Below are 18,397 nucleotides of genomic sequence, written 5' to 3' on the forward strand. Positions count from 1 at the left end.
GTGGAGAAAAGCCCCCAAATTTGGGGAGAAAAGGTCCCGGATTTGGGGAGAAAAGGCCCCAGATTTTGCAGTCCGGGGGAAGGATGCAAATTTGGGGATGATGGCCCCAAATTTGGGGTTTAAGCCCCCAGTTCGCTGGAGAAAGGCCCCAAATTTGGGGAGAAAAGGCCCCCAAATTTTGGGGTCTGGGTGGAATGATGCAAATTTGGGGTTAAGGGACCCAAATCTGGGGTCTAAATCCACAGTTTGTTGGAGAAAAGGCCCCAGTATTTTGCAAGAAAGGCCCCAGGATTGGGGGAAAAAGGATTTGTGGAGAAAAGGTCCTCAAATTTTGGGGAGAAAAGGCCCCAGATTTTGTGGTCTGGGGGAATGATGCAACTTTGGGGATAAGGGACCCAAGTTCGGGGTTGAAACCCCCAGATTTGGAGAAGAAAGACCCCAGATTTTGCAGTCTGCGAAGAAAAGCCCAAAATTTGGGGATGAGGGCCCCAAATTTGGGGTTTAAGCCCCCAGTTATCTGGACAAAGGCACCAAATTTGGGGAGAAAAGGCCCCCAATGGGGGGAATGATGCAAATTTGGGGTTAAGGGACCCAAATTTGGGGTTTAACACCCCAAGTTTGGGGAGAAAAGGCCCCAGGATCTTGGGAGAAAGGATTTGTGGGAGAAAAGGCCCAAAATTTGGTGAAGAGAGTCCTCAAATTTGAGGGAAAGAAAGGCGTCAAAATCTGGGGAGAAAAGGCCCCCAAATGGGGGGAATGATGCATATTTGGGGATAAGGGCCCCAAATTTGGGATTTAAACCCCCAGTTTGTTGGAGAAAATGCCCCAGGATTTTGGGAGAAAGGATTTGTGTGAAGAAAAGGCCCCAAATTTGGGGATAAAGTCCTCAAATTTGGGGATAAAAGTCGTCAAAATTTGGGGAGAAAAGGCCCCCAGGATTTGGGGAGAAATGATTTGTGGAGAAAAGGTCCCAAATTTGGGAGAAAAGGCCCCAGATTTTGTAGTCTGGGGGGAAGGATGCAAATTTGGGGATGAGGGCCCCAAATTTGGGGTTTAAGCCCCCAGTTATCTGGACAAAGGCATCCAAATTTGGGGAGAAAAGGCCCCCAAATGGGGGGAATGATGCAGACTTGGGGTTAAGGGACCCAAATTTGGGGTTTAAACCCCAAGTTTGTTGGAGAAAATGCCCCAGGATCTTGGGAGAAAGGATTTGTGGAGAAAAGGCCCCAAATTTGGGGAGAAAGTCCTCAAATTTGGGGAAAAAAGGCATCAAAATCTGGGGAGAAAAGGCCCCCAAATGGGGGGAATGATGCAAATTTGGGGTTAAGGGACCCAAATTTGGGGTCTAAACCCCCAGTTTGTTGGAGAAAACGCCCCAGTATTTTGGGAGAAAGGATTTGTGGAGAAAAGGCCCCAAATTTGGGGAGAGAGTCCTCAAATCCGGGTATAAAAGGCATCAAAATTTGGGGAGAAAAGGCCCCAGATTCGGGATTTAAAACGCGAGTTCGTCGGAGAAAAGGCCCCAAATTTTGGGAGATAGCCCCCAAATTTTGGGAGAAAGCCCCCAAATTTCGGGAGAAAGCCCCCAAATTTCAGGAGAAAGCCCCCAAATTTCGGGAGAAAGCCCCCAAATTTTGGAAGAAAGCCCCAGTTTGGGAAAAAGGCCCCCCTCCCCATCACCAACCCCCCCCCCCAAGCAGACGCAGCAGCCCCCCGATCCCCTTAAAACAACCTTTATTGGGCTCACTCCAGGGGGGCTCCAGCAGGTAGCCGTTCTCGGGGCCCAGGTAGCCGTCGGAGGCCGGCAGCGAGGAGGGCGTGGGGGGGCGGCTCGAGGAAATGGGGGGCTCCGCCAGCGCCTCCCCCCCGTCGCCCCCCGTCCTCTCGTCGCGCCGCTCGGGGCGCTCCCGCTCCCGCTTGTGCTCGCGCTCCCGCTCCCGCCGCCGCTCCCGTTCCCGGTGCCCGCGGCGCCTCTCCCGCTCCCTCCCTTTCTCCTCCGCGTCCCCCCCGCCGGGGGGCCGGGGGGGCCGCCGCCTCCGCCTCCCCCCCCGAGCTCTTCGGGACCCCCCCCCCCGCTTTCGGGTCCTTCGGGCCCCTTCGTCCTTGCGGTCCCGCTCGCGGTCGCGGTCGCGCTTGCGGTCGCGGGAGCGGCTGCGGCGTTTGCGGTCGCGCTCCTTGCTGCGTTCCCGGCTGCCGCCCCGTTTCCCCCGGTCCCGTTCTTCTTTTTCCCGGCTCCTGGTGCGGCGGCGGCGGTCCCGGGACCGAGATCGCCGGCGGTCCCGTTCCCGGGAACGCTCCCGGCGCTCGCGTTCGCGTTCCCGTTCGCGGTCCCTTTTGGGAGGGGGGGGAGAGAAGGAGAAGCGGTTAATCGGGGAGGGGGATGCGGGTGGTAAGGGGTAAAAGGGGCTGAAATAGTGGGGGGGGGGGGGTTAAAGGGGTTCTGAGCGCGGGGTGGGGGGGCTCTGGAACATCCCAGGGGGTCCCAAAGGGGATCTGAGGAGACCCTGACCCATCCCAGGGGTCCCAAAAGAGAGCTGGGGGTCCCTGACCCATCCCAGGGGGTCCCAAGGGGGACCCAAGGAGACCCTGATCCATCCCAGGGGGGTCCCAAAGGGACCTGGGGGACCCCGACCCATCCCAGGGGGTCCTAAAGGGGACCCAGACCCATCCCAGGGGGCCCCAAAGGGGATCCGAGGAGACCCTGACCCATCCCAGGGGGTCCCTAACGAGACCTGGGGGTCCCTGACCCATCCCAGGGGGTCCCAAGGGGGATCCGAGGAGACCCTGACCCGTCCCAGGGGTCCCTAACGAGACCTGGGGGACCCTGACCCATCCCAGGGGGTCCCAAAAATACCCTGGGGGACCCCAACCCATCCCAGGGGGTCCTAAAGGGGACCCAGACCCATCCCAGGGGTCCTAAAGGGGACCTGGGGGTCCCTGACCCATCCCAGGGGGTCCCAAAACCACCCTGGGGGTCCTTGATCCATCCCAGGGGGTCCCAAAAGGGACCTGGGGGCCCCCAACCCATCCCAGGGGGTCCAAAGGGGACCTTGACCCACCCCAGGGGGTCCCAAAAAGGAGCTGGGGGATCCCTGACCCATCCCAGGGGGTCCCAAAAATACCCTGGGGGTCCTTGACCCATCTCCAGGGGGTCCCAAAAGGGACCTGGGCGACCCTGACCCATCCCAAGGGAACCCAAAGAAACCACCCTGGGGGACCTTGACCCATCCCAAGGGGGTCCCAAAAGGGACCTGGGGGACCCCGACCCATCCCAGGGGGTCCCAAAAGGGACCCGGGGACCCCTGACCTATCCCAGGGGATCCCTGACCCATCCCAGGGGGTCCCAAAAATACCCTGGGGGACCTTGACCCATCCCAGGGGGTCCCAAAAGGGATCTGGAAGACCCCAACCCACCCCAGAGGGCTCCCGGGGAAACCCCCTGGGGGTCCTTGACCCATCCCAGGGGGTCCCAAAAATATCCCGGGGGACCTTGACCCATCTCCTAAGGGGGTCCCAAAAGGGACCTGGGGGCCCCCAACCCATCCCAGGGGGTCCCAAACCCCCCTGGGCTGTCCTTGACCCATCCCAGGGGGGTCCCAAAAGGGACCTGGGGGACCCCAACCCACCCCAGGGGGTCCCAAAAGGGACCTGGGGGACCCCAACCCATCCCAGGGGGGTCCCAGAAACCCCCTGGGGGACCTTGACCCATCCTAAGGGGGTCCCAAAAGGGACCTGAAGGACCCCGACCCATCCCAGGGGGTCCCAAAAGGGACCCGGGGACCCCTAGCCTATCCCAGGGGGGTCCCAAACCATCCTGGGGTGACCTTGACCCATCCCAGGGGGTCCCAAAAGGGACCTGGGGGCCCCCAACCCACCCCAGGGGGTCCCAAAAGGGACCTGGGGGCCCCCAACCCATCCCAGGGGGTCCCGAAACCCCCTGGGGGACCTTGACCCATCCCAGGGGGTCCCAAAAATACCCTGAGGGACCTTGACCCATCCTAAGGGGGTCCCAAAGGGGACCTGGGGGACCCCAACCCACCCCAGGGGGTCCCAAACCACCCTGGGGGTCCCTGACCCATCCCAGGGGGTCCCAAACCAACCCCAGGATGCCCTCCCGGAGTTGGTGGGGGGGTCCTTAGGGTGCCCCCCCCCCCCAAAAAAACCCCAACTCACCGCTCGTCGTAGCGGGAGGTGTCGTCGCGCCCCGAGTGCCGGATATTGACGTCGGCGCCGCCCCGGCGGGTGCCACCTAACCCACCCCCTGCGAGAAAAAAAACCAAAAAAACCACGATTTTAGTGAGGGGGGGATTTTGGGGTGGGGGGGGCACCCTAAGGACCCCCCGGGGGGCTCACCGAGGCGTCGGGGGCGCCAGCCCTTGACCGTGCGCCCTCGCTCCACGTCCACCAGCACCCGGCGCCCGTCGATCTTCTTCCCGTCGGCGTGCTTGTAGGCGGCTGCAACAGAGAGGGGGGTCCGGGGGGGGCAAAAGGGGGGCATCAGCCACGGCGGGGCCGGGCGAGCCCCCCCCCGCCGTTAAATCCCCCCCCCGCCCCGTTAAAATCCCCCCCCCGCCCCGTTAAAACACCCCCCCTTTCCAGTTAGCACAAGGCACGAGCGCGGCGGGGCGCGCGGTCACCCCCGAATTTTTTTTGGGGGGGGGGGCACACAGAAATGGGAGGGGTGGGGGACGCAAACGGGGGAGGGGACACAAACGAGGGGGGGGACACGGGGGGGGGGGACACACGCACACAAAACGGGGGGGGGCAACGCAGCCCCCCCCCCCAAAAAACACATCGCGATGCTGCAAAGGAAAGGCAGGTTAGGGCCGCGTTCCCCCCCCCCCTCCGTGTGTCCCCCCCCCCATTTATTTTTTTGGGGGGGGGGGGGGGGGACACGGACAGACGGATGCGGAGCCCCCCCCCCCCAAAAAAAACCCCACTCACAGCGTGGCGGGGGCAGCCCTGGCGCTGCCTTACCTGTGCCCCCCCCCCCCCATTAACACCTAAATGGGGGGGGGGGTAATTTAGCGGCGCGTTTCAAGCCCCCCCCCCACCCAAAATTAATTAAATCCCCCCCCAATAAAAAAAATTAAAGTCCAAGTCCTGGGGCGAGCGGCGGCGGGAGCGGGTCCGCGCCCCCCCGGCCGGGGGGGCCCCTCCGCAGGATGCAGCTCCGGGCGCTGGGGCCTTACCTGAGACCCTTCCGAATGCGCCCCCCCCCCCGCCGCCCCGCGACCCCCCCCCCCAAAAAAAACCCACCTCCCTGACCCCCCCCCCCCCCTGAAAAACCTCCCCCCCCCCCCCCTCAAAGTCCCCCCCCCCAAACCGCTGGGACCCCCAGGGGTCCCCATCGCACGTCCCCCCCCCCCCATTTTATCCCCCCTAAAAATTAGGGGGGGGGGGGGCTGTGCCCCCTCCAAAAATGCCCCCCTCCCTGCCCACGGTCAGGGGTGACCGGGGGGGGCTCCTGGTTTTATTTTCCCCGAGGGGGGTCAGGGGGGCAAGCCCCCCCCCCCCAAATAACCCAAATCCCCCCCCGCCCCCCCCCCAGAACGATGCTGTAGGTCCTACACAAACAACCGGGTATGGGGGTCTGCAGGGGGGCACAAGCTCTGCGCCCCCCCCCCCCCAAAATTCCTGCTCATCCTGGGGGGGGGCATACACTTGCAGCCCCCCCCCTTTTATCCTCGTCTTTCAAATGGGGGGGGCACAAATTTGCAGCCCCCCCCCCCACCTTCCTCATTTTATGGGGGTTTTACACCGGGGGGGGCCCTACCTGACTGCCCCCCGCCGCAGGGGGCGGGGGGGGCCACCCTGACAAACTTCCCCCCCCCCCCATTCCCCAAATTTTTTTCTGGGGGGGGGCCACGGGTCCCGAACCCCAGCGGAGACTGAGGCTGTGACCGTGCTTTGGGGGGGGGGGGCACAAACCCTGCCTGCTGCCCTGGGGGGGGGGACATTTTGGGGTCACCCCCCCCCCAAATATAATAAGGGGGGGGATATAATAAAGGGGGGGCAAAAAACGGGGGGATTAAAATGGGGGGGCATAAAATGGGGGAAAATAGAATGGGGGGGCCATATTATCGGGGGGGGCATAAAATGGGGGAATTAAAATGGGGGGGCATAAAATGGGGAAAAATAGAATGGGGGGGCCATAAAATGGGGGAATTAAAATGGGGGGGCCATAAAGTAGGGGGCATAAAATGGGGGAAAATAGAATGGGGGGGGCCATAAAATGGGGAAAATTAAAATGGGGGGGCTTAAAATGGGGGAAAATAGAATGGGGGGGCATAAAATGGGGGAATTAAAATGGGGGGGGCCATAAAATGGAGGAATTAAAATGGGGGGCCATAAAATGGGGAAATTAAAATGGGGGCCATAAAATGGGGGGGGGCATAAAATGGGGAAATTAATATGGGGGGGCCATAAAATGGGGGAATTAAAATGGGGGGGCATAAAATGGGGGAATTAAAATGGGGGGGCCATAAACCGGGGGCATAAAATGGGGGAAAATAGAATGGGGGGGGCCATAAAATGGGGGGCCATAAAATGGGGGAATTAAAATGGGGGGGCCATAAGATGGGGGAAATTTAAAGAGAGGGGGGCTTAAAATGGGGAAAAATAGAATGGGGGGGGCCATAAAATGGGGGAATTAAAATGGGGGGGGCATAAAATGGGGGAAAATAGAATGGGGGGCCATAAAATGGGGGAATTAAAATGGGGGGGGCCATAAAATGGGGGAATTAAAATGGGGGGGGCATAAAATGGGGGAAATTAAAATGGGGGGGCTTAAAATGGGGGAAAATAGAATGGGGGGGCCATAAAATGGGGGAATTAAAATGGGGGGGCCATAAAATGGGGGGCATAAAATGGGGGAAAATAGAATGGGGGGGCCATAAAATGGGGGGGCCATAAAATGGGGGAATTAAAATGGGGGGGCCATAAGATGGGGGAAATTTAAAGGGGGGCATAAAATGGGGAAAAATAGAATGGGGGGGGCCATAAAATGGGGGAATTAAAATGGGGGGGCCATAAAATGGGGGGCATAAAATGGGGGAAAATAGAATGGGGGGGGCCATAAAATGGGGGGCCATAAAATGGGGGAATTAAAATGGGGGGGCCATAAGATGGGGGAAATTTAAAGGGGGGGGCATAAAATGGGGAAAAATAGAATGGGGGGGGCCATAAAATGGGGGAATTAAAATGGGGGGGCCATAAAATGGGGGCATAAAATGGGGGAAAATAGAATGGGGGGGGCCATAAAATGGGGGGGCCATAAAATGGGGGAATTAAAATGGGGGGGCCATAAGATGGGGGAAATTTAAAAAGGGGGCATAAAATGGGGAAAAATAGAATGGGGGGGCCATAAAATGGGGGAATTAAAATGGGGGGGCATAAAATGGGGGAAATTAAAATGGGGGGGGGCATAAAATGGGGAAAAATTAGAATGGGGGGGCCATAAAATGGGGAAATTAAAATGGGGGGCATAAAATGGGGGAAATTAAAATGGGGGGGGGCATAAAATGGGGGAAATTAAAATGGGGGGGCATAAAATGGGGAAAAATAGAATGGGGGGCCATAAAATGGCGAAATTAAAATGGGGGGCATAAAATGGGGGAAATTTAAAAAGGGGGGCTTAAAATGGGGGAAAATAGAATGGGGGGGCCATAAAATGGGGGGGCCATAAAATGGGGGAAATTAAAATGGGGGGGCCATAAAATGGGGGAAAATAGAATGGGGGGGTCAATAAAATGCAGAAAATAGAACGGGGGGGTCAATAAAATTGGGGGAAATTAAAATGGGGGGGGGGGGGGCAATAAATGGGGGGCATCCCCGTCCTGCACCCCAAAAATTGGACGAGGGGGGCCGCTTAAGGGTTTTTTTTTTTGGGGGGGGGGGTCTTATGGGGGGGCTTTATGGGAAGTAGGGGCGAACCCTGCTTGATTTTCTTCTGGGGGGGCTGCCAGCGCCCCAATATTTAAAAGGGGGGGGCTTAAAAAGGGGGTTTTAGGGCTAAAAAAGGGGGTTTGGAGGGTTTTTAGTTTTTGGGGGGGGTTGAGGGGGGTTGTTTTTGGGGGGGGGGCTACGGAGGTTTTTGGGGGTTTCGGGAGGGTTAAGGAGGTTTTTTGGGGGGATAAAGAGGTTTTTTGGTCTTTTGGGGGGGTTAAGGTGGTTTTTTTTGGCGTTTTGGGGGGTTAAAGAGGGGTTTGGGGGATTTTTTTTGGGGGGGGCGTTAAAAAGTGCTTTTTTTGGGGGGGTTAAGGAGGTTTTTATGTTTTTTGGGGGGGGTTAAGGAGCTTTCCTCGCTTTTTTTTTTTTTGAGATTAAGGAGTTTTTTAGGGGTTTTTTGGACTTTTTCTTTTGGGGGGGGTTAAAGAGCTTTTTTTTTTTTTTTGACATTAAGAGATTTTGGGGTTTTTTTTTTGATATTAAGGAGACTTTTTCCATTTTCCTTCCCTTTTTTTTTTGGGGGGGGGGGGCATTAAGGAGGATTTTTTAGCATTTTTTTTGCCATTAAGGAATTTTTTTTGCCATTTTTTTGCCATTTTGCCATTTTTTTGCCATTTTGCCATTTTTTTGCCATTTTGCCAACTTTTTTGGTGTTTTTTTTTCCTTTTTTTGCCATTAATGATTTTTTTTTGTTATTTTGCCTTTTTTTTTTTTTACCATTAAGGAGATTTTTTCGGTGGTTTTTTTTTTTGGACATTAAGGAAGATTTTTTGTTTCTTTTTGCCATTAATATATTTTTTTTTTTGGCCTTTTTCGGACATTAATGAGGCTTTTTTCGTGATTTTTTTTAAAATTAAGGAAATTTTTTTGATTTTTTCTTTTAACATTAAGGATTTTTTTTTGCCTTTTTTAACATTAAGAGCTTTTTTTATTTTAAATCAATAGGTTTTTTTTGACATTAAGGGATTTTTTGACATTACATTAAGGTTTTTTTAGACATTAAAGAGTATTTTTTTGGACATTCCAGAGTATTTTTTGCCTTTTTTTTAACATTAAGGAATTTTTGCCTTTTTTTTTTTACATAAAGGACTTTTTTTGGCCTTTTTTTGACATAAAGGAGTTTTTTTTGGCCTTTTTTTGACATTAAGGAGTTTTTTGGGGCTTTTTTTTGACATCAAGGAGTTTTTTGGCCTTTTCTTAACATAAAAGAATTTTCTGGCTTTTTTTTTTTTACATAAAGGATTTTTTTTTCCTTTTTTTTTGACATAAAGGGAGTTTTTTGGCCTTTTTTTGACATAAAATTGGTTTTTTTGGCCTTTTTCTTGACATAAAATTGTTTTTTTTGGCCTTTTTTTTGACATAAAACTGTTTTTTGGCCTTTTTTTTTTTACATAAAATTGGTTTTTTGGCCTTTTTTTGACATAAAGGATTTTTTTGGCCTTTTTTTTGACATAAAGGAGTTTTTTTGGCTTTTTTTTTTTACATAAAGGAATTTTTGGGGCCCTTTATTAACATTGAGGAGGCTTTTTATGCTTTTTTGACAATAAGGAGTTTTTTGGGCCTTTTTTTTTACATAAAGCAATTTTTTGGGGTTTTTCTTTGACATAAAAGAATTTTTGGCCTTTTTTTGACATAAAGTATTTATTTTGGCTTTTTCTTGACATAAAGGATTTTTTTTGGCTTTTTTTTGACATAAAGGAGGTTTTTTTGGTTTTGACATAAAGGAATTTTTTTGGCTTTTTTCTTTTTACATAAAGCAGATTTTTTGGGCTTTTTTTTACATGAAGATTTTTTGGCTTTTTTTTTTTTTGACATAAAGGACTTTTTTGACCTTTTTTCTTGACATAAACAAATTTTTCGGTCTTTTTTTGACATTTGGGCGCTTTTTTTTTTTGACATAAACAACTTTTTTATTGCTTTTTTTTACATCAACGATTTTTTTTTTGCCCTTTTTTTTTTTTTTGCCAATAAGGACCATTTTTACGCTTTTTTTTTTTTTGCCATTAAGGACACTTTTTTCCTCCTTCCTTTTGCCATCGAGCACTCTTTTTTCCTAATTTTTTCTTTTTTTTTTTTTATTTTGCCCGAAGACCCTTTTATTCGGGGATTCCTAATTTTTTTTTTTTTTTTTTGCCTCAAGACCCTTTTTTCGGGGATTCCTATTTTTTCTTTTTTTTTTTACCTAAAGACCCATTTTTTCAGGGATTCCTAATTTTTCTTTTTTTTTTTTTGTCCTGAAGATCCTTTTTTCCAGGGCATTCCTCTTTTTTTTTCTTTTTTCCCCGAAGACCCTTTTGTCGGGGATTCCTAATTTTTTTTTCCCCGAAGACCCTTTTTCTTCAGGGATTCCTAATTTTTCCTTTTTTTTTTTTTGCCTGAAGACCCTTTTTTGCAGGGATTCCTAATCTTTTTTTTTTTTTTTTGCCCGAAGACCCTTTTTTTCAGGGATTCCTCATTTTTTATTTATTTTTTTTTCCCGGAAGACCTTTCTTTCAGGGATTCCTCATTTTTTCTTTTTTTTTGTCCCCGAAGACCCTTTTTTTCCGGGGATTCCTAATTTTTCTCTTTTTTTTGCCTGAAGACCCTTTTTTTGCAATGATTCCTCTTTTTTTTTTTTTTTTTCTGAAGACCCTTTTTTTTCAGGGACTCCTCATTTTTTTTTTTTAATTTTTTTTTTCCTGAAGACCCTTTTTTCCGAAGATTCCTAATTTTTTCTTTTTATTTTCTTTTTCTTTTTTTTTTTTGGCCTAAAGACCCTTCTTTTTCAGGGATTCCTAATTTTTTTTTTTTTCGCCCGAAGACCTTTTTTTCAGGGATTCCTCATTTTTTTTTCTTTTTTTTTCCTGAAGACCCTTTTTTTTCCGGGGATTCCTCATTTTTTTTTTCTTTTTTTTTTTTCTGAAGACCCTTTTTTCTAGGGATTCCTCATTTTTTTTATTTGTTTTTTTCTGAAGACCCTTTTTTTCAGGGACTCCTAATTTTTGTATTTTTTTTTGCCTGCAGACCCTTTTCTTTTGGGAATTCCGATTTTTTTTTTTTTTTGCCTGAAGACCCTTTTTTCCAGGAATTCCTAATTTTTTTTTTTTTTTTTTTTTTGGCTAAAGACCCTTTTTTTCGGGGATTCCTAATTTTTTTTTCTGAAGACCCCTTTTTTTCGGGGATTCCTCATTTTTTTTTATTTTTTTTTTCTGAAGACCCTTTTTTCAAGGATTCATCTTAATTTTTTATTTTTTTTTTCTGAAGATCCTTTTTTTTCAGGGATTCCTTAATTTTTTAAATTTTTTTTTCTGAAGACCCTTTTTTTCGGGAATTCCTTATCTTTTTTTTTTTTTTTTTTTTGGCTAAAGACCCCTTTTTTTCCTTTTTTTTTTTTTCTGAAGACTCTTTTTTTCGGGAATTCCTAATTTTTTTTCCTTTTTTTTTTCTGAAGACCCTTTCTTTCAGGGATTCCTAATTTTTTTTTTTCTGAAGACCTTTTTCTTCAGGGATTCCTAATTTTTTTTAATTTTTTTTTTCTGAAGACCCTTTTTTTCGGGAATTCCTGATTTTTTTTATTTTTTTTGTGCCTGTAGACCCTTTTTTTTCGGGGATTCCTTACTTTTTTCTTTTTTTGCCTAAATTTTTTTTTTTCTCTCTCCTCTCGGGACGGGGGGTTCGGGGGGGTCGGGGGGCGCTCGGCGTCTTACCAAACGATACAAACCCTTATACCAACCATACACTGAGGTGTTGTAAGGGGGAGGAGCACTAGGATCAGCTGCAAGCCAGCAGTGGCAAAAGCCATCACAAAGGTGGCTGCAGTGACAATAAAACAGCGTTAATTAATCGCACCCCCCCGGCGCGTCCCCCCCCCCGCGCCGCCACCCCAAAACACCCCCCCCCCCCCCCCAAAACGCCCCTCCCCCCAACCACCACGACGGCGCCGCCGCTCTCCTTCCTCCTCCTCCTCCTCCTCCCCGGGGACTCACCTGGGGGGGCTGCGGGCGTTGGGGGGGGGGGGGTTACGGGGTGGGGGTGAGGGGGGTGCGCATGCACGGGGGGGGGCCGCGGGGGGTACTCACAGTGCATGTCCCGCTCGTGCTCGTACTCGATGAAGGCGTAGCCGCGGGGTTTGCCGGAGCGCTTGTTGTACACCATGTAGATCTGGGGGGGGGATTTGGGGTTATTTACGGGGTTTCGGGGTTATTTACGGGGTTTTGGGGTCATTTACGGGGTTTCGGGGTTATTGACGGGGTTATTGGGGGGGTGGGGTTATGGGGTAGGGGAAAAGGGGGTTGTTGTACACCATGTAGATCTGGGGGGGGATTTGGGGTTATTTACGGGGTTTTGGGGTTATTTACGGGGTTTTGGGGTTATTTACGGGGTTTTGGGGTTATTTATGGGGTTTTGGGGTTATTTATGGGGTTTTGGGGTTATTTATGGGGTTTTGGGGTTATCTGGGGGTGGGGTTATGGGGTAGGGGGAAAAAGGGGTTGTTGTACACCATGTAGATCTGGGGGGGGGATTTGGGGTTATTTACGGGGTTTCGGGGTCATTTACGGGGTTTTGGGGTTATTGACGGGGTTTTGGGGTTATTGACGGGGTTTTGGGGTTATCGACGGGGTTTCGGGGGTTATTTGGGGGGTGGGGTTATGGGGTAGGGGGAAAAGGGGTTGTTGTACACCATGTAGATCTGGGGGGGTTTCGGGGTTATTTACGGGGTTTCGGGGTTATTTACAGGGTTTCGGGGTTATTTTGGGGGGTGGGGTTATGGGGTAGGGGGAAAAAGGGGTTGTTGTACACCATGTAGATCTGGGGGGGGGATTTGGGGTTATTTAGGGGCTTTTGGGGTTATTTAGGGGGTTTGGGGGTTATTTACGGGGTTTCGGGGTTTTTTTGGGGTTTGGGGGGGTGGGGTTACGGGGTAGGGGAGTTGGGGAGGGGGAAAAGGGGGTTGTTGTACACCATGTAGATCTGGGGGGGGATTTGGGGTTATTTACGGGGTTTTGGGGTTATTTACGGGGTTTCGGGGTTATTTGGGGGGGTGGGGTTATGGGGTAGGGGGAAAAAGGGGTTGTTGTACACCATGTAGATCTGGGGAGGGGGGTTGGGGGTTATTTACAGGGTTTTGGGGTTATTTACGGGGTTTTGGGGTTTTTTGGGGGTTTTGGGGGGTGGGGTTATGGGGTTACGGGGTAGGGGAGTTGGGGAGGGGGAAAAAGGGGTTGTTGTACAAGCATGTAGATCTGGGGGGGGGGTGGCGTTATTTACAGGGTTTGGGGGGTTATTTACGAGGTTTGGGGGTTATTTACGGGGTTATTGGGGGGGGTGGGGTTATGGGGTAGGGGGAAAAAGGGGTTGTTGTACACCATGTAGATCTGGGGGGTTTGGGGATTATTTATGGGGTTTTGGGGTTATTTATAGGGTTTTGGAGTTATCTACGGGGGTTTGGGTTTTTTTGGGGGTTATTGGGGGTTGGGGGTTATGGGGTAGGGGCGAAAAAGGGGTTGTTGTACACCATGTAGATCTGGGGAGGGGTTGGGGGTTATTTACAGGGTTTTGGGGTTATTTACGGGATTTTGGGGTAATTTACGGGGTTTTGGGGTAATTTACGGGGTTTTGGGGTTATTTACGGGGTTTTGGGGTTATTTACGGGGTTTTGGGGTTATTTACGGGGTTTTGGGGTTATTTACGGGGTTTTGGGGTTATTTACGGGGTTTTGGGGTTATTTACGGGGTTTTGGGGTTATTTACGGGGTTTTGGGGTTATTTACGGGGTTTTGGGGTTATTTACGGGGTTTTGGGGGGTGGTGTTATGGGGTAGGGGGAAAAAGGGGTTGTTGTACACCATGTAGATCTGGGGGGTTTGGGGTTATTTATGGGGTTTTGGGGTTATTTACGGGATTTTGGGGTAATTTACGGGGTTTTGGGGTTATTTACGGGGTTTTGGGGTTATTTACGGGGTTTTGGGGTTATTTACGGGGTTTTGGGGTTATTTACGGGGTTTTGGGGGGTGGTGTTATGGGGTAGGGGGAAAAGGGGTTGTTGTACACCATGCAGATCTGGGGGGTTTGGGGTTATTTATGGGGTTTTGGGGTTATTTACAGGGTTTTGGGGTTATTTACGGGCTTTTGAGGTTATTTAGGGGGTTTCGGGGTTATTTACGGGGTTTCGGGTTTTTGGGGGGGTTATTGGGGGGTTTTGGGTTGGGGGTGGGGTTATGGGGTAGGGGAGTTGGGGAGGGAAAAGGGGGTTGTTGTACAAACATGTTGTACACCACGTAGATCTGGGGGGGTTTTGGGGTTATTTATGGGGTTTGGGGGAGTTATTTATGGGGTTTGGGGGGGGTTGCGGAATATGGTGTGGGGGGTTAGGGGAAGGGGGAGAAGGGGTTTGGGGGTTTTGGGAAAGGGTTATGGGGTGGAAGAGGTTATGGGGTTTGGGTTTTTGGGGGGGTTGGGGGGGGTTTTAGGATTTCAGGAAAAGGGGGTTTTAGGGGTTTTAGGATTTTAAGAAAAGGGTTTTTCAGGAAAAGGGGGGTTACAGGGAACAGGGGGGTTACGGGTTTTGGGAAAAAGGAGATTTAGGGTTTTAGGAAAAGGGGTTTTTAGGAAAAAAGGGGCTACAGGGAAAGGGGGATTATGGGTTTTGGGGAAAAGGAGATTTAGGGTTTTAGGAAAAGGTTTTTTTAGGAAAAAGGGGGTTACAAGGAAAGGGGGGGTTACGGATTTTGGGGAAAAGGCAGCAGAGGCTTTAGGAAAAAGGGGATTTAGGGGTTTAAGGGGGAGGTTATAGGGTTTAGGATTTTTTTTTTTTGGGGGGGGGGGCTCACCCGCTTGATGGGGCCGTACACCTCGAATTCCCGGCGCAGCTTGGACTCCGTCGTGTCGTAGTTCTGTCGGGATTTTTTTTTTGGGGGGGGGGGGAGACAGAAATAGGGTGAGGGGCTGCGGCCCCACAAGCCTGGCGGGGGGGTCCGACCCCATAAATTTAGGGCGGGGGGGGGCGCAGCACTCACCACCCTGGCCACGAAGAGGGTTTTGAAGGCGTCTCCTTGGGCGTTGGGGTCGTTGTGGGGGTCCCCTAAATTTTGGGGACAGAAGGGGGGTGTCAGGTGAGAGATGAACCCCCCGGCCCCCCAACCATTTTTTGGGGTAAAAACCCCAAACTTACACATTTTGAGCTCATTTTCCACCTCCTGCTGCCTCCGCTCTATCTTTTCTCGCCGCTGGGAAATCGGGGGGGGGACGAATAAAAATTGGGGTGAAGCCGCGGGAGGGGGCCCCAAAACCACACGTGGGGGGGCTTTGGGATCCCCGATCCCATAAGGGGGGGGGTTTAGGGTGTCCCCAAAGCCCACCCCGTGTCCCTAAAGGGGTCCCCGAATTGGGGAGGGGGGGGGGGCGTGAGATTTGGGGGGTCGTTAATTTGGGGGGGCACCGTACCTTTCGCTCCATGCGTTCCTCCCGCGTCTCGGCGCGGGTCGGCGGGGGGGCGTCGCGCGGGTCCTGGGGGGGGAAAAAGGGGGGGTTATAGGGTCAGGAGGGTTTTGGGGGGAGGTTATGGGGTCAGGAGGGGGTTTTGGGGGGGGGTTATAGGGTCGGGAGGGGGTTTTGGGGGGGGTTATGGGGTCAGGAGGGGTTTTATTGGGGGGGTTATGGGGTCAGGACGGGGTTTGGGGGGGGGTTATGGGGTCGGGAGGGGGTTTTGGGGGGGGTTATGGGGTCAGGAGGGATTTTGGGGAGGTTATGGGGTCGGGAGAAGTTTTATTGGGGGGTTATGGGGTCAGGAGGAGTTTTAGGGGGGTTATGGGGTTTTGGGGGGGTTTGGGGGGGGTTATGGGGTTGTGAGGGATTTTAGGGGAGTTATGGGGTTTGGAGGGGGTTTTGGGGGGCATCGCACGGGCCCTGGGAGGGAAAAGGGGGGGTTGTAGGGTCGGGAGGGGTTTTAGGGGGGTTATGGGGTCAGGAGCGGGTTTTGGGGGGCATAAGAGGTTTTACGTGGGGGTTATGGGGTCGTGAGGGGTTTTGGGGGGGTTATGGGGTCATGAGGGGTTTTGGGGGAGCTATGGGGTCGTGCTATGGGGTCATGAAGGGTTTGGGGGTCGTGTTGTAGGGCCGCGAGGGTTTTCTGGGGGGTTATGCAGTCATGAGGGATTTTTGGGGTGGGTCTATAGGGTCATGAGGCATTTTGGGGGGTGCGTTATGGGGTTTTGTAGGGTTTTGGGCGGTAGGAGGAGTTTTGGGGGGAGTTAGGAGGGCATGAGGGGTTTTGGGGGGTTATGGGGTCATGAGGGGTTTGGTGGGCGCGTTACGGGGTTGTGAGAATTTTCTGGGGTGTTATGGGGTCGTGAGGGGTTTCTGGGGGGTTATGGGATTGCGTTATGGGGTCATAAAGGGTTTTGAGGGGGTGGTTAGGGGCGGCTGAAGGGTTTTGGGGCGTTTATGGGGTCGTGAGGGGTTTGGGGATGGTTACGGGGGCGTGCTTATGGGGTCATGAAGCGTTTTGGGGGGTTATGGGGGCGTGAAGGGTTTTGGGGGGGCTTATGGGGGCATGTTATGGGGTCATGAGGGGTTTGGGGGGACTGTGGGGGATGTTATAGGACCGTGAGGGGTTTTGTGGGGGGCTACGGGGTCGTGTTATGGGGTCATGAAGGTTTTCCGGGTGATTACGGGGTCATGAGGGGCTTTGGGGGAGTTACGGGTTCGTAAAGGGTTTTGGGGGAGCTATGGGGTCGTGAGGTGTTTGGGGGGCAAATTATGGGGTCATGAGAGGTTTTGGGGTGGTTATGGGGTCGTGAGGGGTTCTGGGGGGGTTATGGGAGAACGTTACAGGGTTGTGAGGGGTTTTGGGGGAGCTATGGGGTCGTGAGGTGTTTGGGGGGCAAATTATGGGGTCATGAAGGGTTTTGGGGTCGTGAGGGGTTCTGGGGGGCCTGAGGAGTTTTGGGGGGGGGGTTATGGGGTGGTTATGGGGTCGTGAGGGGTTCTGGGGGGGTTATGGGAGAGCGTTACAGGGTTGTGAGGGGTTTGGGGGGAGCTACGGGGCCGCATTATAGGGTCGTGAAGGTTTTCCGGGCAGTTACGGGGTCGTGAGGGGCTTTGGGGGAGTTACGGGTTCGTAAAGGGTTTTGGGGAGGGGTATGAGGGGGTTTTGGGGGGGGGTCCGACCTCGAACTCGCGGATGTAGGGCGCGATGCCGCTGTAGGGCTGGTTGTGGTGCTTCTCATGGGGCAGCTTCTCCAGCGGCGGCAGGTAGGGGATGGGGTCGCGGGGGCGAAGAGCGCCAGCAGGTTGGGGGGCAGGAACTGCGTCATGGTGGGGCGATCTGGGGGGGGGGGGAGACAGGGGAAAATTGGGGGGGGGGGGCACACGACACGGGGAAAAATAAGGGGGAGGCGTTGAGGGGACGCCGCCCCCGGCCCCACTGACCCCAAGCCCCCAGCCCCGCGCTGCTGCGCCCCTACGGGACCCGGGGCAGGCCCCAAACTCTTCCCCGTGCCCCCCCCCCCCCCCAAAATGTCCCCCCCAAATCGCCAAGTCTTTTCCTCATGCCCCCAGGCCCCCCCAACCCCCGCAGCCCCCCCCCCCCAACCCCATAAATTCCCCCCAAGACCCCTCACAGACTCACCTCTTGCCTTCCCCCCCCCCAAACCCCACAGCCCCTGCCCAGGCCCCACAGCCCCTCCCGACCCCCCCCAAAAACCCCAAAAGCCCCCCCGAGACCCCCCCAAAATCCCCCAGCCCCCCCCCCCACCCCTCATAGCCTCCCCCAGGCCCCTCAGCCCCTCACACCCCCCCCCCCCCCGAAACCCCGAAACCACCCCTCAGAGCCCCTCCCATGCCCCCCTGTGCCCCCCCCAAAACCCCATGGACCCCCCCCCAGCCCCCACAACCCCTCACAGCCCCCCCCGAACCCCAAAGACCCCCCCCAGAGACCCCTTGCCCCACAGGCCCCCTCACCATCCCCCCCCAAGCCCCCCCCAGCCCCTCACCCCCCACCCCAAAAAAGCCCCCTCCTAGGCCCCCCTCCTTGCCCCCAGCCCCCCCAACACCCCCAGTCCTCCTCCAGGCCCCCCAGCCACCCCCTCAGGCCCCACAACCCCTCACACCCCCCCAAACCCTCCCTCAAAGCCCCCCTTTGCCCCCCAGCCCCCCAGGCCTCCTCCAGCCCCCCCCCAGGCCCCATAACCCCCCCCCACAACCCCACAGCCCCCACAACCCCTCAGGCCCCCCCCCCCGAACCCCAAAACCTCACCTCAGAGCCCCCCCTTGCCCCCCAGCCCCCCCAAAACCCCCAGCCCCCCCCCCACAACCCCTCACAGCCCCCCCAGGCTCCCTCCAGGCCCCCCAAGCCCCTCACAGCCCCCCAAACCCCAAAACCTCCCTCAAAGCCCCCCCTTTACCCCACAGCCCCCCCCAAACCCCCACAGCCTCCCCCCAGGCCTCTATCAGGCCCCATAACCCCCCCCC

At 53.3% G+C, this 18,397-nt stretch overlaps 1 protein-coding gene across 1 annotated transcript; it reads right to left on the reverse strand.

Annotated features, from left to right (window-relative positions):
• Positions 1 to 1,661: 1,661 nt before the first annotated feature.
• On the reverse strand, positions 1,662 to 17,241 carry LOC136788648 (U1 small nuclear ribonucleoprotein 70 kDa-like). The gene is given in 10 exon segments (XM_066987266.1): positions 1,662 to 2,331; positions 4,174 to 4,261; positions 4,354 to 4,455; positions 12,009 to 12,090; positions 14,758 to 14,820; positions 14,944 to 15,008; positions 15,099 to 15,153; positions 15,371 to 15,433; positions 17,096 to 17,202; positions 17,205 to 17,241. Coding segments are annotated over 10 exon segments (1,317 nt in total). The 3' UTR covers positions 1,662 to 1,676.
• Between the last annotated feature and the right edge of the window lie 1,156 nt (positions 17,242 to 18,397).

The sequence above is a fragment of the Anser cygnoides genome, chromosome W (genome assembly GCF_040182565.1).
Source record: "Anser cygnoides isolate HZ-2024a breed goose chromosome W, Taihu_goose_T2T_genome, whole genome shotgun sequence".
Classification (NCBI taxonomy): Eukaryota; Metazoa; Chordata; class Aves; order Anseriformes; family Anatidae; genus Anser; species Anser cygnoides.